This window comes from Balaenoptera borealis (assembly GCF_965194805.1).
Source record: "Balaenoptera borealis genome assembly, chromosome: 8".
In the NCBI taxonomy this organism is placed as follows: domain Eukaryota; kingdom Metazoa; phylum Chordata; class Mammalia; order Artiodactyla; family Balaenopteridae; genus Balaenoptera; species Balaenoptera borealis.
The window spans coordinates 9,838,494-9,863,597 of NC_138865.1; the positions used below are offsets into that span (position 1 = coordinate 9,838,494).

At 35.0% G+C, this 25,104-nt stretch overlaps 1 protein-coding gene across 20 annotated transcripts in view; it reads right to left on the reverse strand.

Moving 5' to 3' along the window:
• The window catches only part of HMBOX1 (homeobox containing 1), a 185,702-nt gene that overhangs the window by 91,055 nt on the left and 69,543 nt on the right, over positions 1-25,104 (reverse strand). For 11 of the 20 annotated variants that reach the window (XM_082402815.1, XM_082402831.1, XM_082402830.1 and 8 more), the window contains exons 2-3: positions 12,316-12,395; positions 5,116-5,592 (exon numbers count right to left, since the gene is read on the reverse strand). In XM_082402815.1, coding sequence (XP_082258941.1) covers positions 5,116-5,592; positions 12,316-12,338 — 500 coding nt within the window. In that variant the 5' untranslated portion in view covers positions 12,339-12,395. Of the gene's footprint in view, positions 1-5,115; positions 5,593-8,801; positions 8,918-12,315; positions 12,396-25,104 lie in introns of all 20 variants that reach the window. The other 9 variants (XM_082402834.1, XM_082402833.1, XM_082402832.1 and 6 more) reach the window with 1 other exon arrangement.

A 25,104-nucleotide genomic window follows, 5' to 3' on the forward strand; every position in this document is an offset into this window, starting at 1 on the left:
TGCTTGGGCAAGTCATTTAATAAAGCTGGTTTCATCATCTGGTAAAATGAGAACATTAATACCCCCCACCACAAGCCTTTTAAGATTTTTCTCCAAGCACTGAAATTAAATTTAAACAAAATTTAATATCAAATGTGTGTGTGTATATAGTATAAAAATTTTTTTAATTCTTCAACGTAAAACTTTTTGAAACTGTAAAAGCACTACATAAACAATGACTATTATTTTATAATACCCTGGAAAGAATCCCAGGAAAAAAATAAACAAACAATCTGCTCTAAGTATGTAAGACTGAAGTAAACATCTGCATTGGGTATTTTAAGGCACCATGAAAAGACTTCTATAAAGTCAATTTAGATACAAGTGTTGTGTCATTTGGTTGGTTACACTAGGTATTTTCAAAATAGTAACAGCATTTAAATTTCACTGTGTCCAATTCTCTTATGTATTTCAAAAACTTCCATTCTACTGGGTTAAATTTGTTCTTCAAACTTTCACATATTCCCCCTCACTCATTCCACCTTCTTTAACGACCTGCCTCTCCTAATGTTGTCCACACTGTACCCTGTGAAGTCACCAATTTCCTGGTGTGAAAACTCCTTCATTGACTCCAAATCTAACTCTCTCATCTACTCCTTACTTCCTCTCTTCATCTAAAATTTGACATCTTTAAGGAGAATGAATCCACTTTTCCTCCTTTATCTTATGAAATCTCACACTTCTCATGATTTCTATCCTCCAGTCTTATGGAATAAACGTGAAGTGTAGGCTGATCTTTCTTTGACTCTATAGTTTATTTCTAAGATAAGCTACCACTCTATTTGTATCTAACCACTTACACACACTCAGTAATGCCTCTTCGTGAAATTACCCTTTTTAAAGACATCTTAAAATAATAATAATTGCCACCTATTCACAGAAGTTCTCCCTGATCCTCAGAGCTAAAAAAAATCTTTTCTTCCAATAACTAACTTTACCATTTTGATTATACTACTCACATGCGAATATATTACATGCTATTCTGTATTATAGTTGTTCCTGATCTGGTCTTATCTCTCCTACCAGCCTACAAAGTCCTTTAGCACAAAGATTGTGTCTTATTCATCATGGGGTTTGCATATAATAGAGCTTAATTTGTTCCATGAATGAACAAATGTAGTTGAAGATAAAAGGTTGTAAAATGGAAAACCTGATCTAGATAATTTATAAAACAGCTCTAAATTCTTAATATCAAATATGTTTAAGCTTCCCAAAACAGAATGGAAGAGAGTTATGTATACTAGCTCAAAACGGTAATACTCCCTTTTCTGGAACAAAGGCTATTAAAGACTGAATGTTTAAAAGTGGTATGCTTTAAGATCTTCCATATTCTCTTAGTTGATATACACTACACATTCTGTAGGACCCTTTAAAGTAGACACCTATCTCAAAGACTTCCAGAGATGGAGCAATACCTACCAAGACAGACTATTTCACAGGTGGGAAAATATAATTACACACAAATTTTTTCACATATGAATAAAAACCTTCTCCCTTTAATTTCTACTCATGGAGATAAAGCATAATTTAGAATTTTAAAAGATAATGTTAAAACAAAAGCTATTCTGTCTGTGTGAACAACATGGTAACTGATTATTATGTCTTATAGAACATAAATCCCTACCTACACAAGTAAATAAGCTATTATTAGGCATATGGATAACCAACTCAGAAGAAAGTCTCAGGATCCTAGATAACATACTAAACATCCATGAAATTTAGTATGTGGGTAGTTAGGAATAATATCTTTTATATGACATTGTTTATTAATTCTGATTAAGCCTCATTTCAATTGTTATTTTATATATACACAATAGGACAGATACACTTTAATAGGTACACACTATTATATTAGCAGATGTACATATATACCTATATATAAACATATATATTAACAGATGCTTTTAAAAAATATTAACATGGAAAATTGGTCTTTATTCTAGCTCCTGGCTTTAAAGTCCTTCCTAAAATGTTATATTCAACAATTTGCTGAGAATTCACATTCTAGTTTCCCTTTCATTTTTTTTTTAACCCTGATCAATCCAAAAATAGAAAAAGTAGCAGTTACTCTCTGATTCTTAACAAGCTAATCAGGTATACAGTTACAAATTAATCAAGTTTTACAAAAAAAAAAAAAAGCTTCCTTTGTATACCTGGAAATTATTAGGAGTTAAGTTCGTGGACCCAGTGATTATGAAATTTGAAAGCTCTATGTTACGGCTGAGTGCTCTGGAGGTTGGGGAATGTAAGCATATAAGAGGTGAATTACATATGACATATGTAGGAAAGGAGGCAGGAAGGCATTCAGGTATCCATTCTCCCCACCTAGAGACCACCAAATCCAACCCACTATATCACCACAGTGTTGAGTAGGCAAAGGGCAGTGTAGCCCTATGTGGGCACAGGGTACTCAGAAAGATTCACTACTCAAAACTTTCTCTAACATTCTACCAAATAAAAACTCATTAGGCTAGTTAAGTGATCGATTTGATGTGGCAAATATCACGTGGGGGAAGAGTGGGAGATAAGTCCATTATGGCTTTCACACTTTGTCTTGAGTTACATTAACCACCATTCCTAAAATTTTACTGAAATCTACACACATGAAAAATCTATTTAGAGAGGCAACAGATACCAGCGACAGACACACTGGTAATAAAGACATGGGTTAGAATTCAGCTCTGCCACTTAATATTTAAGTTTTTTTGGGTCAATTACTTAATTTTTGTGAATCTCAATTTCTCTGCTCTATCTCACACACAGCATGGTTGTAATGATTAAAAGTGAAACCAGTCATGTAATCAACTTCTCCCTCAAACCTAAGGATTGGTACTATTTGCAAACTTGAGAAAAACAAGAGGTGGGCACAAAGGAAGAATGCAGATGTGGGTGAGGGCGCAATGGCAGAGGACCACAGAGCCAGAAGGTTCAACGAGACCACTAGATGAGTAGAGGACACCACAGGAGCAGTTCTAAGAAAGAAGCCATAAAGTATCCTACCTATGCAACAAGGTAGGATGTATGTAAATTAAATATTGATAACAATTATAAACACATATATATCTAATGATGACACCTGAATGTGTGTAATTGCTGGATTTAACTACAAACCCTAGTCCTGGCTAAATAGGTTTTCTGTTTATTTTGAGGACACAGCTGAACTACAACATTATGATAACCTTAGAGTTAATAGTCAATTTTTTAGATCGTTATAGTCAAGTTTTAGACTCTGGACAGTCTTCCAGAGACTTTTGTTAAAAAGAAAGTTTACCCAAATTTCTTGTTAGGCTAACACACATTTGGGAACTAACTATTATTTTTAAAGCTCATTAAAACTGATTAACGACAGCAGCAACAACAAAAAACAGCCTAGCATTCTAACAAATTTTACTGTTGATACCCACTCTACTTAGCATAATTAAAAGCTAACCTTCTTACATTTTAACTACTAAAGTAACCTCTATTTGCCCAAATGGTCCTCTCTCTTAATCTTGACAGTGATATAGATGTTAAATTCAAAAGGAACATCTAAACTTTGGCCAGCTTAAATAAAGCTTCAGTTTCACAAAGCCTAAATGATAGGGTCCTGTAGCTGCTCTATGAAACTACTCATTACAGGAATTACGTCGAAATCTATTGGGTTGGCCAAAAAGTTCGTTCGGTATTAAGTAAAAATAAAAGACATTTTTCATTTCCACCAAAAACTTTATTGAACAACATAGTCATTAACCAAACGAACTTTTTGGCTGACCCAATAGATACAATAGTCCATTTAACCCAGAATTCCCTATATGGCATTTCCACCCTAAAAATAAATTCAGGACAGTTTGTTCAGAAGATATTTTACCTTTGTGGTACTACAGGATAGATCTTCCATATGGCAGTATTAACTCACCATTATACTATCTTCAAGTTCTAAAGTCTTACAGAAGAACTACAACTCATAATTATAGGTTATAATTTTATTTCTGACAAATTCCTGCTACAGTTTCTTTTATATATACTGTAACTAATCTACCTGCAGGCTCTCCTCCCTACTACAGTAGTGATAATCTACTGAAAACAATGCTTTTATCAACTCTTTCCTACAGACCTGAAAGAACTCCTTTAATTTCCACCAAGTTAAACATAAATTATGTATATGGAATTCAAATCTTCCCCAAATCTGTAGTGCCTCTTAATATACTATTCTTATTACCGTATCTAGCCAATCTGCAGTTTTTATAAAGACTAATCATGTCTTGCCTTTTCTACCTGTTACCATTCCCTTAACTTTAAATAAAGCTCCTATATTTCAAAACAGAAGCTATCCTTTAAAGCTTAGCTCAAATTCATCCATTCACTTGACATATTAAGCCCTTAACATGTGCTAAGGACAGTTCTAGATCCTGGAGACACAACAATGGAAAGCACATCAGTGCTGCCCTCAAAATGTCCCAGGTCCAGGGTGAAGCCTTTCCTAATCACCTCTGTTGAAACTGCACTTCTTTTCTCAGTGTTTCAAACTTTTATAAGTGTTTACACTTATTTTGTAATAGATAACATTAAATTTGCGTGTGTGTGTATGGCATCTATTGCTAAAATTAGAACTTTAGCTTCTTAGGGGTAGAAACCATGTCTATTTTTCTGCTTAAGAACATTGCTTTTTAAATAGGTGCTCAAAATTATTTTGTTGATTGGCATGTTGGAGGGAAAAATTAAGAGTATACATATCATGATAAAGTCATCCGATCAGAAAAAGTACTTACAATGGATTTAAGGATTATAATGTTTGTTAGAAATTCAGAAAATGCAGATGTTAGTGATTAGAGCCATAAAGAGAAGGCTAACCTTTGCTTTGATAACAGAGAGAATGGAAAAGACTTATCAAGCAGCAAAGAGAAAGAACTTAAGTAGAGAAGAAAATTAAATGTTTTTGAATTAAAAACATAAAAATTTTAATTTTTTTCTTTATCACTAAAGGGGGAGGAGGCATCACAGTTCTTACAGGTAAAGAGCTGAAATACAGCTTTATTACTCAAAATCAGTCTTAAGAACATAAACATTTGGAGGACTCTGAATAAGAAAGGAACTAACCTCATTAATTCCTCTACTTTATCATCTACATCTAGGTCCTCTTCTGAGGCTTCAAAACTGTATGACCTCTGACCCATGCTGTTTGCATGGTAGCGAGTTGGTGACATCTTTCCATTGGATGTGGATAATCGCTCGTTATTCTCCCTCCCATTCTGATTGGTAGTACAAGGCTGTGGGGAGGTATCATAACTGTTGCTAGGTGATGGGGACATTCCAGAATGCTGGGTCTGTGTGGAAGCTGTAGCTGTAGAGGAAGATGCTGGAACATTGTTGGTAGTATTCCCATATGAACTTCCTCCATAGCTGGACCTTCTTCCAAACTTGTCACTATGCTCTTGATCAAGACGGTCCAAAGTTTCCAAGGCATGAAGAATTTCATGTTTAGTCATTCCAGTACGTCGAAGGCGCTGAAGCAGATCTATCTGCTCTATGGTAAATCTGGGTTCATCTGTATAGTGAGACATGGTTTCCAGCAAACTAAAACAAAAAAAATTTTTTTTTAAGTTCCTTTATTTACAATATCTACCAAAGAATATATAATTATGTATTGAGAATGCAAAGAAGATAAAATATTTCTATATCAACTTCTTTACTGAAAATGATTAAGACATTATTATTATCATATTATAATAACAGTAATATTTTGTTTTATCAGCAAAACTGACCTAGGAACTCTGTGACTTCATTTACTGTAGACAAACAGTTTGGTAAGCTTAGCCCAAGTAAATACTAATAACCAGCAAGAATATTTAAATGGAAAAGTAAGAAAGGCACATAAAAAAATTGATCAAGCACCATTTCACCCACCACTTTGCAATTTCATGAGTATTTCATCTCTGTAATGTATTCTCTCTTAATAGTTATCCCAAGAAATGGATCTTTCGTGGTTGTGGCCAAACTGAACTATTCATTTTTCTTAGGAAATTGCTTCTACATTATGCTTCCTTTAACTAACACAAGATACTGTCGCACACCAGAAAATGTCTCAGAGTCAATAACAATATTAAGTTCAAGGGAGTTGTCAAATATCATAAAAATTCTCACTACTTGAATTCCTTTCTTATAAAACCTGACTTTCTTAAGATTTTTTTAAGTGGGAATTTCTTCTATTTTTGTTTTTATAGTTCTAGTGCCAAATACGTTGCATGGCATGCAGCAGGCTCTCAGTAAGTGTCTGCTGATGGAAATAAACGTCAAAGAATTTTCTCATCCTTTCCAGGTAAACTTCTGCTCTGGGCCAGTTCCCCTAAGCTGTTGGACATCTGTTTCTCTATCCCTCTATACTAAAAATTTATTGAACATGCACTCTAGGCAGGCACTGGGCAAGAGTTTCATGTAATATAATCTCAGTTCCTCACGACAACCCTCTGTAGTTTCTTTTTAAGTTTTATATTGATTGATTGATTGTTGAGGAAACTAAGGTTCACAATGCTTTTGTATCTTGCAAACAAGCCTGATTAAGACATAGAAAAGATTTAAACCTTACTGACTCCAAAAGCATGCATCATTCTGCTTTCCAATATACGGCAGGACTTACTGGAATCAGATGATATGGGACACAGGCTTTTGTCCTTTTTTAAATCTCCAGTTTAAACCACTTAGATAAAACCACTCTACTGCTGGACTAGGGGTTCTAGTAACAGTTTTTAATATTTAAGATCTTTGCTCCATCTAGAATTTATATTTACCTAATGAGTGTGAAAGGATTTGAGCTTTATCTTTTCCCAAATGGATAGCTCATTTGTCCAATATGCTTTACTGAGTAATACATCTCTTCTCTGGTCTGAAATGCCACCTTTATCACATACAAAATTTCCACACAAATCTGTATCTACCTTTGGAGTCTCTATTCTATTGCAATGATTGCTTTGTTTTCTAAGTCCTTTTAAAAATAAGCAGGCGGGACTTCCCTGGTGGCGCAGCAGTTGAGAATCCGCCTGCCAATGCAGGGGACACGGGTTCCATCCCTGGTCCGGGAAGATCCCACATGCCGCAGAGCAACTGAGCCCGCGCACCACAACTACTGAGCCTGCGCTCTAGAGCCCACACGCCACAATTACTGAAGCCCGCGTGCCTAGAGCCCGCGCACCACAACGAAGAGTAGCCCCGCTGGCAGCAACTAGAGAGAGCCCAACACGGCCAAATATAAATAAATAAAATTTTAAAATAAATAAATAAAATTAAAATAAGCAGGCAGAGCTCTATAATTTTTATGTGAAACAGTTCTAGTTTTAGAGACAGGCTCATTAAAAATAAAAACAAACATTTTGTGGACCTAAAATAATATGCTGCAGGTCATTTGTGCCCATGGGCCACAGTATCTGCCTTATACCTATAAACATTTTCTTTTGCCCTCTTCCAATATTCATTTGTGACAAGCTATTCATCATAAAAGTCCTGTTTTCATGATTATTACATTCTTTCCTGATTGCCTAGTTTTTTCCTCCAAGGTTTTATAATGTAAAATTTTAAACACAGAGAAAAGTTGAAATAAATTTACAGTGAATGCCCATACACTAACCACCTAGATTTTACCATTAACATTTTACTTGCTTTACTACATATCCGTCCATTCCTTATGCATCCATCCCTCTATTCATCTCATCTTTTGATGCATTTCAAAATCAGTTACAGACATCTGTACACTTCCCCCTAAATACTTCCACATGTATATCATTAATTAGAGCTCAGTATTTGTTCAGGTATTTTTTCTCTTGAAGTAAAATTTACATAAAATAAAATATGCAAATTTATGTTTACCATCTATGAGTTCTGAGAAGTACATCCACCTGTGAAATTCAAATCCCTGTGAAGTTACAGAATATTACCATCACCCCAGGAAGTTCCCTCATGCCCCTTCCTGGTCAGTCCCTGTCCTCTTCCCTCAGAGGCAATCACTGCTCAGATTTTTTTCCCATGACAGATTACTTTTGTCTGTTCCAGAACCTCATCTAAATGGAATTTCTATGTACTCTTTTGTGTACGGCTTCTTTCAGTATAAAGTTTTTGAGATTCATCTACAATGTTGTATGTATCAGCAGTTTGTTCCTTTTTATTACTGAATAGTACTTCATTGTAGGAATATACCACAGTTTTGTTTACCATTCTATTTTGGACACCTGGACTGTTGCCAATTATTAGCTATTCTAAATCTTTGGCAATTACAACTGTACTCTGCTAATTTTCTTGTTTGCTTCATATACCACCCCCCCCCACGCCCCCCATAACATACCATCAGCTACTTGGGAGAGAGAGAGAAAAAAAAAACCTTTCAACCAGAGTAACTCATTTACTTTTCCTCCTGACTGATGTCAAAAGAATAGTACACCTTGCTTAACAAAAATGCTCTATTATTAAAATGCTATGCAGTGTTGGTAATGTTCTGTTCTATGCTAGTTACATTACATAGGTCCACTAGCTATGAACATTCACCAAGTTGTACACTACTGATCTGTACATTTTTCAGTAGGTATATTACACTCAAAATTTGTTGAAAAAGCTGTGTAAACATTTTCCTAATGGCTTATAAGAGACACTTGACACTTTAGTTTCTATCTTAACCCTCAGCCCTTGGTCCTTTCTATCAAGTGCTTAGTTAACACATTAATTCTTAATCCTAGGAAGTTCTTTTTAAAAGTAGCTGCCAAATCCCTTTAGTAACCCAAATAATTTACCTCTTAACTTACTGATTTGGTAAATTCAGGTTTCTATACATTATCCTTTTCTCTTGAAAATGGAGTTGTCCATTGCTAACTTCATGCTTTGAAGGTCTTCATACTTTCAAAATTTGTCATAAACTGACCTTGTTTAGATACAAGATTTCAAGGACTGTTTTATTATACAGACAAAAAAAATCAATTATGATATTTTCCTATCCCATTTATATCAGAGCAGATAGTATTCTGTATATAATTCTTCAAACGTCTCTCTGTATGGAACAGCACTCTGTATATATTAGCATAAAACTAAAATAAATTACAAGAATTTAACCTGTTAATTGAAAAGTATCCATCCTAAAGCTTATATTAGAACTACCAGAACTAAAGATTCCACAGTATCTGAAGCAATGTAATATTATGTTATTTCAGATTCCTTGACTATGGGAAACACTTTTAATCCAAAGTCATAAAAGGAGATAACAGAAGGCACCTATTATTTTGTCTGCACAGAATGCCTCATTGTTTCCAATCACATGTTCTTGGGGATGTCACTCAAAATACCCTACCTTCTGGCCAACAGGGTGGGCACACAAGGAAACCAAGCCTTGTTCTCCTCAAAATATTCAGGTTAGAGTAGAAGGAAGATGGACAGTCCCTGTAACTGTGCTCAGCTGTGGGAAGATGTTAGTCTGGTATATTCCTCACCATGCAGAAGAAGCTAGTTTGTAGGAAAACAAAGCAGGCATACTAAGAAATGCAGAGCAAAGGGGAAAGTTCTACAGTGTTCATATCCCTTGTTCTAGTCATTCCTAAGCCCCTACTTCATCCCTGCTCTTCTTCCCCACCAGGGATTGAACCCGTGTGCCCCCTGCAGTGGAAGCACAGCGTCTTAACCACTGGACCACCACGGAAGTCCACCCCTGCTCTTCTTGCTATATTGTTATGTAAGAGCATAAACTTCCATTTATGCTTCACCTTGTTTAAATTAGATGTCTGTGCCTTGCACCAAGAGAGGTCCCTAATACAAAGATATACCTAAAGTAAAAAGATCTACAATTGCTAGAATAAAATGTATGACTCCTATAGAGCAGAATGATAGTGGCATAATGAGCAGGATCAAATCATGCATATGACACTGAAGGTACAATATTTTACTAGGAAAATGCCAAGATTAGAAGCTTTCTTGGATATTGAGAACAATATTCCAGTGGCATTAACATAAACAAAGGTACACATTCTGTCATTTTCGAATTTTATTTCTTATAATCCACCTAGTTTAAGCACATAATCATGAAATTATGGCAAAAATGACCTACAAAGGTCATCTAAGTCCATGATACCAGCAATTCTTTTATAATAGAAAAAGATAACATGTAAGAACTGAATTAATTTTCCTATGTAGCAGAAGAACTGTTCACAGGATAAGGAACATCTTTCACTTCAAATTACTAATCTGAATGCAGACTCAGGCCAACAATAATTGAAAATGATGTGAGAAGAATTTCGACACTGTAATAACACAGACAATGTCTGAAGCATAAAAGAACAATTAAATTCAGGAATTATGCCTCAGTTCATAAACTGACATTCTAAAAGACCATACTATTAGACTATAATAGTAAATGTATTTTACAATAAATTTTACCCCTACTTGGATATGTAAACCCTTCTTGGATAAGGCCCGAGGTCCAGAACATACTTTCTTAAACTAAATCCTATAAGCATGAAGGTTAAAGCATTCACAAATGATTAATCTTGAAATCATATGTGCAAAAATGACACAACTACCTTACCTATAAATCATCAACAGATAATAAGATCTTATTGGATAACACAGCATTTTCTTCAGCTTGACTGCTGTCTTTATCTTTTTATCTAGAATGACTAGGCAAAATATGGTCTAGTCATATATTAGTTTTGTTTGTCATACATGGTATTTATTCCATGATGATTTAACACATTATTGCATCAGTCATAATATTAACCAACTAAAGATGTACTAAGGCCCTTCTTACTATTTATGGCACATTACTCTCACAATTATTATTACCATCAAAGGAGAGGCAGTTTTAAAGTAAGAAAATGACAAGAGTGAGAATAAGTAAGAAATGAAGATTTGCTGGGGATTGAGCTTCACAGTATGGTAAAATGATTCTATAATTCAAACCAATGGCAGAACTGACTAACGCAAAGAAGAGAGACTATGACTACAGATAATAGTATAAAAATGTTCTTTTCATAATAAAAAGATTTTGAGAAAAATAAGATTATATTCAATTTACAATCACACTTTAATAGTTATTTTTAAATTACCACTAATTAAGGTTGAGATTTTTAAATTACAGCCACCTTATACACATTTGGGAAAATAAAATCCTAGTGTTGATAAAAACATGCAAGTTTATAGAGGGAGATATAAATTAGGTGTGCAATCAGAGAACAGGAGACCATTTAGACAAAAATCATTCAACTAACATTGATTGAGTGACCCCTATGTGTCAGACCATGTACAAGGCAGAGAGGATGCAACAAGGAACAAATTAGGCAAAAATTCCTGGCCTCATGATGCTTACATTCTGATGGTTATAGAAAATAGCCATTAACAAATAAATTGTATTTTTTAAAAAAGGGAAACTCAGGCCCAAAGCAAACACAGTGCCTTCCCTTTCCCAAGGACACAGCTACTTAGCAGCAACTCAGGCTACAGTTCACACCACCTGGCCTATTCCAGAGACTTTTCGATATATGATAAAGCCAATGAGAGAAGAAAAAAGTTTAACGAAAAACCTAAATAACAAGGAAAATCTATCTTAATGTCTACTTACTGGATTATAGAACTGTCAACCAAAACAGAAGGAATTTAATTGAAATATAGATTGCACCAAATTTTAGAAAATGCTTATGCTAAAGGCACTCTGCACTAGACTCTAAAGATGAACTTAATGAGCTAATAGATCCTTTATCTTCTCGAATACCTGAAATTCCCAGAATACTTTTATTCAGAGGCCTATTTAATATGAACTAGTGGTTACAGCTCATGTCATAGCACAAAAAAAATCTCTACATAATACTACCATCCAATTTGTATTTTTTGCCAGACTCCAAAGAAAAGTCTACCAGCTACATTAGCTAATAGACTTAACTACATTATTATCCCCAGTAGGTAAAGAAAATGGCTAAGGTGCTTAGTAGTTTGCAAACAGAAGGCAGCATTAAGGTAGCATTCTTCCAATATTCTGCTTGTCACAAGGTATTTAATACCAGCCATCTGTTTCACAAATTTCTAGGCTATTAAGCAGTTTAAAATTATATGTAATTTTATGTTCAATTGAAAATTAATGTTAGACTTCAAACTTGAAACAGAAATGGTAAAAGAGAAAGTTGATAGATTTGAAAATTCATTCCTTACCACATAACTATGAAAAAATTCCTTCAACTCTACAAATGTCTGCTGTCATTTTTGGATTATAATCATAATGATTTTTTAATTTTATTAAAACAATTGAGAGGATGAAAATTAAGAGAAGAATTAGATACTTACACCACTGGAAAGGAACTGAGCATACTTTACATGAGGTGAATCAATATCTTTTCTAGAGATGATCAGCGTTATTTATCATTCTGTAGAATAAAGACAGAACATTCAGAAATAGTTTTTAATCAAGTATTGAACAAAAATTTTAATTATATACTTAAGGATTAACAGTTAACATCAGATAATCATGTTTTTTAAATTATTTTGTAATTCTGAAAGGAAACATTGGTTTGAAGGAAAATTTTAAAAATAGAAAAATGCTTTTGATAGCTTTCAAAATCATTCACTTGGAAAAAGTAATGAAAATCATACCCCTGAAGTTTAATTTGTTACCAGACACCACCGAGGGAAACAGATTTAAACATGCAATAGAATATATATATATACACACATTGTAGTGACATTCAAGATAACTTGTTGATAATAACATCAGTGCATTTATGTAGAATCCTATAGACAAAAAAACACACCACAGCATGATTGCAGCTAACAGTCTTAACTGTGGGGTAAATCCTGGGGTCTAGTTCCAAGTCTATTACTTATTTTACTGCTAGCCAAATCTTCAGTGACTGAATTTCTCTAAGTCTCAATTTCCGCATCTATAAAACAGGGATAATAGATAACTACTTCAAAACGCTACAAGAATTTAAAACATTTTTTAAATGGTGGTGATGAAGCACTTCACAAACTATCAAGTAGCAGGGACTATTAATACCAGTTAAAAAAAGACACCAATACCCATGTCGATTCCTGAACAGAGCGTAAGTTAATAATGGAGTGAGTCTAGTACTTCTATCTTCTGATTAGCATTCTACTGCTTTATTCAGCATTCAGACACTGTGACCCCTTTCAATTCAGACATAGATCTGAACAAAAAGTGAAATCTACCATTCACCGTTTAGGAGCTAAAGATCATGTATTACTGACTGAACTTATTAGCAGTTTCAAACCATAATCTATACAGGCAGCTATTTCCATGAACTCAAAGTTAATATTATAAACTAGACGAAAGTTAAAAATGTTGATGTCAAAAACTCTCACATTAAAATACACATTCAGCACTGAATTATATAAAGCAAGACCAAAGTGTCTAACAGTGACTAATGATATACGTGAAATGTACAGGGTAAAGTTAGAAACATTTCATATCCTAAATTGTAGCTTTAATGAAGTTCCTGCTGTAGTTAATTTTATTGCTGACTTAAGAAACACCGGTCCTAAAAGGTAGATACAAAATACAAAGAAAATCTACTGAAAATATTGTTGATTACATTTCCTAGACAAAACAGCAACACCAAGCCAGAAAACTGATTACTGGTCAATACACGTTTTTTCCACTCTTGCTGAAATTCAGGTAAAATATACTAAGTACTTACTTGCCCTGACATAGGCAAAAGGTCATAATATGAGTAAGATATGGTCCCAGCAGTGTAGGACCTTATTAAACTATGGGGAAGAGTCAAATAAAAATCACACACACACTCATCCTTCTAATAAAAGGCATAATGTGATAAGTCTAAAAATTCAAGGTTTATGAGAATAACAATTTAGAAATTAATTTAGGTCACAGAGAACTGGGAAGACTTCTTCAAGTGAGATCTCAGCTGTTACCTGAAGTTTAGAGTAAGACTTCCACCAAACCAAAGTGTGAAGGGAGGTTAGAATCAGTGGAGGAAAGAATCAGGGAGAAGGAACAATTAAAAGAGATTATGAAGGATGATTAGGGAATAAGTAGACCTGTGTTGCTGGCCTTTAACATGTATGTATGAGAAGACAGGTAGAAAGGGAGGACTTCCGCAATCTATGGAGGGCTGATAAATGCCTTGCAGTAATTCTGACCTTTATTCTGTAAGGATGAGAATGATGCTACAGCTGAATCAGACAATCTAGGAAGTAAATCACCAAAGACCCTCATTTCACAGATGAGGAAACTGAGATTAAGACACTGATACAGATCTGTATAACTGCAAATCACTGAATTTATGTCATTTATATTTCAGATATAAATGGGCTCAAAATATTCTATAAAAATAAAATATTCTTAGAACAGAAGACCAAGCAAGCAAGGTGCTATGAGTTCTCTACTCTCAGGTTCAACGTCACAGAGCTCTCCTAGCACAGGAGACAGATTTTTTTTAAAACTGACAGATTAAAAATGTATATTAAAATCACACCCATTAGAATGGTTATAATCAAAAAACAGAAAATAACAAGGATTGGCACAGATGTGGATAAAATAAAAGCTTTGTGTGCTGCCGATGAAAATGTAAAATGGTGGTGCCACTATGGAAAATACAATAGTATGGCAGTTCCTCAAGTAAATTAAACACAGATTACCATAAGATCCGCAATTCCAATTCTGGGTGTATACCCAGAAGAAGTGAAAGCAGGGACTCGAAAATATATTTGTACACCCAAGTTTATAGCAGCATATTCACAAAAGCCAAAAGGTGGAAACAAACTCAAATGTCCATTGATGGATGAATGGCTAAACAAAATGTGGTACATACATAACATATAAGGGAATATTATTCAGCCTTAAAAAAGAAGGAAATTCTGACATCGTAACATGGATGAACCCTGAAGGCATAACACTAAATGAAACAAGCCAGTCACAAAAGGTCAAATACTGTATAATTCCACTTTTAAGAGGTACTTAGAGTCATCAAATTCAAATAGAAAGTAGAATGGTGCTTGAATGGGGCTGTGGAAGGGGGAATTATTGTTTAATGGTACAAAGTTTCAGTTTGGGAAAATGAAAAAGTTCTAGAGATGGATGACAGTGATGGTTGTACAGCAATGTTTATTGTGCTTAATGTCACTGAACTGTATGCTTAAAAATGGTTAAAATGGTAAATTTTATATTATATATATTTTATTACTGCAAAAAGCAGTGTTATAATAAAAGAAAATGTACATTAAAAGGTATCAGGGATAAAATTCATGGATGCTGAATCATATATAAGCACCCAGCTATACAAAGCAAGTAAGTTATAAAAGATAAAAAATCAGCTCCTCATTGGACTTCTAATCTGTTATACTTTAAAAAAAGAGAGAGAAAGAGAGAGTTGAATAACATTCACAGGGGACAGAGAGAAAAGAATTCTATATCAACAAAACTTACACTTTGATATATGAAAAAAAATTGCAAATATGCAAGAATTCAGAGAGTTTATTTTCTCAGTTACCCCAACTGAGAAAAACAATTGAGAAAGGGTTCTAACTAAGAAAAAATAAACCAGAATAGAGACATGGTAACAGGGAAGATGATGAGAAAGGGTAATATAAGCAATGAAACTTGCAGTTTATATCACGTAATATACATTTAGATAATAACCGAATATCTAAGAATGTATAACTTACATGAAAAATAAGGACTCTATAAACAAAGGACTTCATCCCCAAAGAAATTTTAATAGATAGCTATTCAAGATGTACTAAACTATCTATTCAAAGTAAAAGAGTTGTAGGCAGGTGAGATGGAGGGAGGCAGAAGTAAAAGTACTCCTAAGATCTGAAAGAAGAGAATGAGGGGAAAACAGAAGAGAGGCAGAAAATAAAAGTACTCTAAAGGTCTCATCTTTTCACGGTCAAGAAGACACCTGGGGGAAAAATGCGCATCTTTTTGGGGAAAATAGTATTTTGTTTTAAAGTAACTGCAGAGAAACATGTATCAGTCGAGGCATAATTTTAAGGTCGAAAGTATTGAGTGGGGACTTCCCTGGTGGCGCAGTGGGTAGGAATCCACCTGCCAATGCAGGGGACACGGGTTCGAGCCCTGGTCTGGGAAGATCCCACATGCCACGGAGCAACTAAGCCCATGTGCCACAACTACTGAGCCTGCGCTCTAGAGCCCATGAGCCACAGCTACTGAGCCTGCACTCTAGAGCCCGTGAGCCACACCTACTGAGCCCGAAAGCCACATCTACTGAGCCCGTGCGCCTAGAGCCCATGCTCCGCCACAAGAGAAGACACCGCAGTGAGAAGCCTGTACACCGCAGTGAGAAGCCTGTACACCACAACAAACAGTAGCCCCTGCTTGCTGCAACTAGAGAAAGCCTGCGTGCGGCAACGAGGACCCAACGCAGCCAAATACATAAATTAATTAAATAAATTTATATTAAAAAAAAGTATCGAGTAGGATAAAGATTATACAATTGTAAAATATACAGTTTATGACCAACATATAAGAGTTATAAACTTGTATATACCAAATAACATAGCAGGTAATAAAGCAAAACTTATTAGAACTTTAATAATTTTATTTTTAAAGATACACATATACTCACTGATGTGTATAAAATTGATGACTAATAAGGACCTGCTGTATAAAAAAATAAAATAAAATTCAAAAATTAAAAAAAAAAAGAAAAGAAAAAAAAAGATACAAATATACTGAGTTATTTCAGTATACCTTGTAGAAGAGACAAATATAGTTGCAAAAAACAAAAAACAGAAATTGTATTATCAATAAACTAATTTCAGAGATACGTAATATAAAAAATTTAGGAAAAGGTACCAAAAATATTTTTAGTTATAAATGACGAGATGACCTAGATAATCTTTGGATCAAAGAAGAAATCGAAAGAGAAATTATGATCTACATAGTAAGCTATGACAAAAAATAGCTATGATTTAACAATCATAATAAAAACCCAGGTGACCTAGCAAAATTTGTATTCAGAAGTAAATTTATGGCCTTAATAGCTTTTAATATTTTTAAAAGGCGGGGGCGGGGGGACACCCAGTAAATAAGAAATTAGAAAAAATACAAACTGTATCAAAATGAACTAGGAAGAAGGAACTAAGAGATACTATTTGACGTTAATATAAAGTAAAAAAGTTATAAAAAGCATAAATAAGTCCAAAAGCTAGCTCTCTGAAACATGATTAAAGAATCACTCAGATAGTCTAATAAGGGGATGAAAAAAAAAAAATGAGAGTGAAAACTCACGATAGTCAAAACGAAAAGAGAAATCATAAGTATAGGAGAGAATTAAGAAAATAAGACAAAGCTAAGAAAATACAAATGCAATTTCTTGGCAATTCATTTAAAAACCGAAGAGAAAAATGTTTTCCCAGTAAGACAGAAAATATCAAAATTGACCCAAGAGAAATGAATTGAGTAGAACCAAACAGCACGAATTAAAGGTAATTAAAAATCTACTATAGGAGGAGGAACCAAGATGGCGGAGTAGAAGGACGTGCTCTCACTCCCTCTTGTGAGAACACCAGAATCACAACTAGCTGCTGGACAATCATCGACAGGAAGACACTGGAACTCACCAAAAAAGATACCCCACATCCAAAGACAAAGGAGAAGCCACAACGAGAGGGTAGGAGGGGTGCAATCACAGTAAAATCAAATCCCATAACTGCTGGGTGGGTGACTCACAGACTGGAGAACACTTATACCACAGAAGTCCACCCACTGGAGTGAAGGTTCTGAGCCCCAAGTCAGGCTTCCCAACCTGGGGGTCTGGGAAAGGGAGGAGGAATTCCTAGAGAACCAGACTTTGAAGCCTAGTGGGATTTGACTGGAGGACTTCGACAGGACTGGGGGAAATACAGACTCCACTCTTAGAGGGCACACACAAAGTAGTGTGTGCTTCGGGACCCAGGGGAAGGAGCAGTGACCCCAGGGGAGGCTGAACCAGACCTACCTGCTAGTGTTAGAGGGTCTCCTGCAGAGGCGGGGGGTGGCTGTGGCTCACCCTGGGGACAAGGACACTGGCAGCAGAAGTTCTGGGAAGTACTCCTTGGCATGAGCCCTCCCAGAGTCTGTCATTAGCCCCACCGAAGAGCCCAGGTAGGCTCCAGTGTTGGGTTGCCTCAGGCCAAACAACCAACAGGGAGGGGAACCCAGCCCCACCCATCAACAGTCAAGCAGATTAAAGTTTTACTGAGCTCTGCCCACCAGAGCAACACCCAGATCTACCCACCACCAGTCCCTCCCATCAGGAAACTTGCTCAAGCCTCTTACATAGCCTCATCCACCAGAGGGCAGACAGCAGAAGCAAGAAGAACTACAATCCTGCAGTCTGTGGAACAAAAGCCACATTCACAGAAAGACAGACAAGATGAAAAGGCAGAGGGCTATGTACCAGATGAAGGAGCAAGATAAAACCCCAGAAAAGCAACTAAATGAAGTAGAGATAGGCAACCTTCCAGAAAAAGAATTTAGAATAATGATAGTGAAGATGATCCAGGACCTCGGAAAAAGAATGGAGGCGAAGATCGAGAAGATGAAAGAAATGTTTAACAAAGACCTAGAAGAATTAAAGAACAAACAAACAAAGATGAATAATACAATAACTGAAATGAAAACTACACTAGAAGGAATCAATAGCAGAATAACTGAGGCAGAAGAATGGATAAGTGACCTGGAAGACAGAATGGTGGAATTCACTGCTGCTGAACAGAATAAAGAAAAAAGAATGAAAAGAAATGAAGACAGCCTAAGAGACCTCTGGGACAACATTAAATGCAACAACATTCACATTATAAGGGTCCCAGAAGGAGAAGAGAGAGAGAAAGGACCAGAGAAAATATTTGAAGAGATTATAGTCGAAAACTTCCCTAACATGGGAAAGGAAATAGCCACCCAAGTCCAGGAAGCACAGCGAGTCCCAGGCAGGATAAATGCAAGGAGAAACACGCCAAGACACACAGTAATCAAATTGGCAAAAATTAAAGAAAGACAAAGAAAAATAACTGAAAGCAGCAAGGGGAAAACGACAAATAACATACAAGGGAACTCCCATAAGGTTAACAGATGATTTCTCAGCAGAAACTCTACAAGCCAGAAGGGAGTGGCATGATATACTTAAAGTGATGAAAGGGAAGAACCTACAACCAAGATTACTCTACCCAGCAAGGATTTCATTCAGATTCGATGGAGAAATCAAAAGCTTTACAGACAAGCAAAAGCTAAGAGAATTCAGCACCACCAAACCAGCTCTACAACAAATGCTAAAGGAACTTCTCTAAGTAGGAAACACAAGCGAAGAAAAGGACCTACAAAAACAAACCCAAAACAATTAAGAAAATGGTCATAGGAACATACATATTAATAATTACCTTAAACGTGAATGGATTAAATGCTCCAACCAAAAGACACAGCCTTGCTGAATGGATACAAAAACAAGACCCATATATATGTTGTCTACAAGAGACCCACTTCAGACCTAGGGACACATACAGACTGAAAGTGAGGGGATGGAAAAAGATATTCCATGCAAATGGAAATCAAAAGAAAGCTGGAGTAGCAATACTCATATGAGATAAAATAGACTTTAAAATAAAGAATGTTATAAGAGACAAGGAAGGACACTACATAATGATCAAGGGATCAATCCAAGAAGAAGATATAACAATTTTAAATATATATGCACCCAACATAGGAGCACCTCAATACATAAGGCCACTGCTAACGGCTATAAAAGAGGAAATTGACAGTAACACAATAATAGTGGGGGACTTTAACACCTCACTTACACCAATGGACAGATCATCCAAAATGAAAATAAATAAGGAAACAGAAGCTTTAAATGACACAATAGACCAGATAGATTTAATTGATATTTATAGGACATTCCATCCAAAAATGGCAGATTACACTTTCCTCTCAAGTGCGCACGGAACATTCTCCAGGATAGATCACATCTTGGGTCACAAATCAAGCCTCAGTAAATTTAAGAAAACTGAAATCATATCAAGCATCTTTTCTGACCACAACACTATGAGATTAGAAATCAATTACAGGGAAAAAAACATAAAAAACACAAACACATGGAGGCTAAACAATACGTTACTAAATAACCAAGAGATCACTGAAGAAATCAAAGAGGAAATCAAAAAATACCTAGAGACAAATGACAATGAAAACACGACGATCCAAAACTTACGGGATGCAGCAAAAGCAGTTCTAAGAGGGAAGTTTATAGCTATACAAGCCTACTTCAAGAAACAAGAAAAATCTCAAATAAACAATCTAACCTTACACCTAAAGGAACTAGAGAAAGAAGAACAAACAAAACCCAAAGTGAGCAGAAGGAAAGAAATCATAAAGATCAGAGCAGAAATAAATGAAATAGAAACAAAGAAAACAATAGCAAAGATCAATAAAACTAAAAGATGGTTCTTTGAGAAGATAAACAAAATTGATAAACCATTAGCCAGACTCATCAAGAAAAAGAGGGAGAGGACTCAAATCAATAAAATTAGAAATGCAAAAGGAGAAGTTACAACAGACACTGCAGAAATACAAAGCGTCCTAAGAGACTACTACAAGCAACTCTATGCCAATAAAATGGACAACCTGGAAGAAATGGACAAATTCTTAGAATGGTATAACCTTCCAAGACTGAACCAGGAAGAAATAGAAAATATGAACACACCAATCACAAGTGATGAAATTGAAATTGTGATTAAAAATCTTCCAACAAACAAAAGTCCAGAACCAGATGGCTTCACAGGGGAATTCTATCAAACATTTAGAGAAGAGCTAACACCCATCCTTCTCAAACTCTTCCAAAAAATTGCAGAGGAAGGAACACTCCCAAACTCATTCTATGAGGCCACCATCACCCTGATACCAAAACCAGACAAAGACACTACAAAGAAAGAAAATTACAGACCAATATCACTGATGAATATAGATGCAAAAATCCTCAACAAAATACTAGCACACAGAATCTAACAACACATTAAAAGGATCATACACCACGATCAAGTGGGATTTATCCCAGGGATGCAAGGATTCTTCAATATATGCAAATCAATCAATGTGATACACCATATTAACAAATGGAAGACTAAAAACCATATGATCATCTCAATAGATGCAGAAAAAGCTTTTGACAAAATTCAACATCGATTTATGATAAAAACTCTCCAGAAGGTGGGCATAGAGGGAAACTACCTCAACATAATAAAGGCCATATATGACAAACCCACAGCAGACATCATTGTCAATGGTGAAAAACTGAAAGCATTTCCTCTAAGATCAGGAAAAAGACAAGGATGTCCACTCTCACCACTATTATTCAACATAGTTTTGGAAGTCCTAGCCACGGCAATCAGAGAAGAAAAAGAAATAAAAGGAATACAAATTGGAAAAGAAGAAGTAAAACTGTCACTGTTTGCAGATGACATGATACTATACATAGAGAATCCTAAAGATGCCACCAGAAAACTACTAGAGCTAATCAATGAATTTGGTAAAGTTGCAGGATACAAAATTAATGCACAGAAATCCCTTGCATTCCTATACACTAATGCTGAAAAATCTGAAAGAGAAATTAAGGAAACACTCCCATTTACCACTGCAACAAAAAGAAGAAAATACCTAGGAATAAACCTACCTAGGAAGACAAAAGACCTGCAGTCAGAAAACTGTAAGACACTGATGAAAGAAATTAAAGATGATACCAACAGATGGAGAGATATACCATGTTCTTGGATTGGAAGAATCAATATTGTGAAAATGACTATACTACCCAAAGCAATCTACAGATTCAATGCAATCCCTATCAAATTACCAATAGCATTTTTTTACAGAACTAGAACAAAAAATCTTAAAATTTGTAGGGAGACACAAAAGACCCCAAATAGCCAAAGCAGTCTTGAGGGGAAAAAACAGAGCTGGTGGAATCAGACTCCTTGACTTCAGACTATACTACAAAGCTACAGTAATCAAGACAATATGGTACTGGCACAAAAACAGAAACATAGATCAATGGAACAAGATAGAAAGCCCAGAGATAAACTCATGCACCTATGGTCAACTAACCTATGACGAAGGAGGCAAGGATATACAATGGAGAAAAGACAGTCTCTTCAATAAGTGGTGCTGAGAAAACTGGACAGCTACATGTAAAAGAATGAAATTAGAACACTCCCTAACACCATACACAAAAATAAACTCAAAATGGACTCAAGACCTAAATGTAAGACCGGACACTATAAAACTCTTGAGGAAAACATAGGAAGAACACTCTTGGACATAAATCACAGCAAGATCTTTTTTGATCCACCTCCTAGAGTAATGGAAATAAAAACAAAAATAAACAAATGGGACCTAATGAAACTTCAAAGCTTTTGCACAGCAAAGGAAACCATAAACAAGACAAAAAGACAACCCTTAGAATGGGAGAAAATATTTGCAAACGAATCAACGGACAAAGGATTAATCTCCAAAATATATAAACAGCTCATGCAGCTCAATATTAAAGAAACAAACAACCCAATCCAAAAATGGGCAAAAGACCTAAATAGACATTTCTCCAAAGAAGACATACAGATGGCCAAGAAGCACATGAAAAGCTGCTCGACATCATTAATTATTAGAGAAATGCAAATCAAAACTACAATGAGGTATCACCTCACACCAGTTAGAATGGGCATCATCAGAAAATCTACAAACAACAAATGCTGGAGAGGGTGTGGAGAAAAGGGAACCCTCTTGCACGGTTGGTGGGAATGTAAATTGATACAGCCACTATGGAGAACTGTATGGAGATTCCTTAAGAAACTAAAAATAGAATTACCATATGATCCAGCAATCCCACTACTGGCCATATACCCAGAGAAAACCATCATTCAAAAAGACACATGCACCCCAATGTTCATTGCAGCACTATTTACAATAGCCAGGTCATGGAAGCAACCTAAATGCCCATCGCCAGACGAATGGATAAAGAAGTTGTGGTACATATATACAATGGAATATTACTCAGCCATAAAAAGGAACAAAACTGAGTAATTTGTAGAGACGTGGATGGATCTAGAGATTGTCATACAGAGTGAAGTAAGTCAGAAAGAGAAAAACAAATATCATATATTAACGCATGTATGTGGAACCTAGAAAAATGGTACAGATGAACCGGTTTGCAGGGCAGAAGCTGAGACACAGATGTAGAGATCAAACGTATGGACACCAAAAGGGGAAAGCCACAGGGGGGTGGGGATGGTGGTGTGCTGAATTGAGCGAATGGAATTGACATATATACACTGATGTGTATAAAATTGATGACTAATAAGAACCTGCTGTATAAAAAAATAAATAAAATAAAATTTAAAAATTAAAAAAAAAAGGAAATCTACTATAGACAAAGACATCGAGACCTGTTGGGCTCCCAGCAGATTCTTAATCCTAAAATAAACATAGTTCTAATAATATTAAACCATAGAAAAACACCAAAAATGTTTCATTTTATGAAGTCAGAATAACAATACCAAATCTAATAGTATGTAGCACACAAAACACCATAAACCAATTTTACTTAGAAGTTAAACGTAAAAATTCTAAAGAAAAAAGAACCAAATCAGACAATAGAGTCTAGCCACACATCAAAAATAATATACTATCATAATTTATTGCAGGAATCCAAGAATGGTTCATTTTTAGGAATCAACACAATTCAATATATCAACAAATTAAGGAGAAAAAAAAATCACAAGATTTTATCAATGGATGCTAACAAGGCATTTGGTAAAATTCAGTAGCCACTTTTAATAAAAGCTCTATGGAAAAGAATACTAAAAAATTAAGCATTTTTGGAAAGAAGAACAATTGCAAGTGTCCTAAGTAGCAAAACATTAAAACCATTTCAAATAAAATTAAGACTGTATGCACACACAATAAATATATATATTATTATACATACGTGTGTGTTTTTATATATATAAAGAACTTGCTTCTATATGTAAATTTGATGATCTGTGAAAGAGATCCAATAATGGTGGTTACTTTGAGTATGGGGTGGGAACCGGACAGATTAGGGAAGGGATGGGAAGGAGACTGTTCCCAGAAAACTTAATTATTTTAACCATATGAATGTTATTGCTCAGTCAATAAATCAAATTAATAAAATTAGAAATTAGAGCAGGAAGCCCACTGAACCCTTTATAATTCAACACTGATTTGAAGATTATAGGAAACCAGTAAGACATAAAAATGAATTAACTGGCATAAATATTGGAATGAAAGAGAAATATATACCTTTTTGCTAATGATTGGATGGAATACTTAAAAAATGTAAGTTATTCTAGTAAAAGAAAGCTGAAGTTAGTAAAATAGATTATTAAGGAGAGGTATGATACAACACTTAAAATTAATTTAAAAAATTTTCTCTAGTTTAGAAGGAGACACCTAGAAAAATGCGGAAAATATTTCATTCACAGTAGTAACATTTTCCCAATATTTAAAAATAACTGTCTTGAGAAAAAAGCCCCAAAATTTTTTTTTTAATTTAGAAATAGGACCTTAAAATTATAAAGCAGGAAGTCCAAGAACCACCAAGAAAATTAAACAAAAGGAGAAAACCAGAAGTGGACTTCACTGGCCAGGCTTCAGAATATATTCAAAAGACACTAATCAAATCAGTACAGTACTGGCATAGGAACAGACACACAGATGAGTGGAACAGAATAAAGAACTTAAATAATGATTCCAGCACATATAAGAAAATGTACAAGCCAAAGGTTAAATTTTATTTCAACAAGATAGGATAAATGATTTTTTAAAATAATCCTCACAAAACTTGTTATCATCTAGCAAAAAACATTAGATCTTTATCTTACATTACATACATAAAAAATTAAATTCCATGTCAGTCTATTTATCTCTTATAAAAATAAAATACAGTGTGTGTGTGTGTGTGTGTGTGTGTGTGTGAAAAAAAAAATTAAATTCCAGGTGCAGTAAAGACAAATGTAAAAAATAAATCACAGAAATACATTCCACAACAAAATTTAGAAGATGACATGTCTTTAAGCATTCTTAACAAAGAA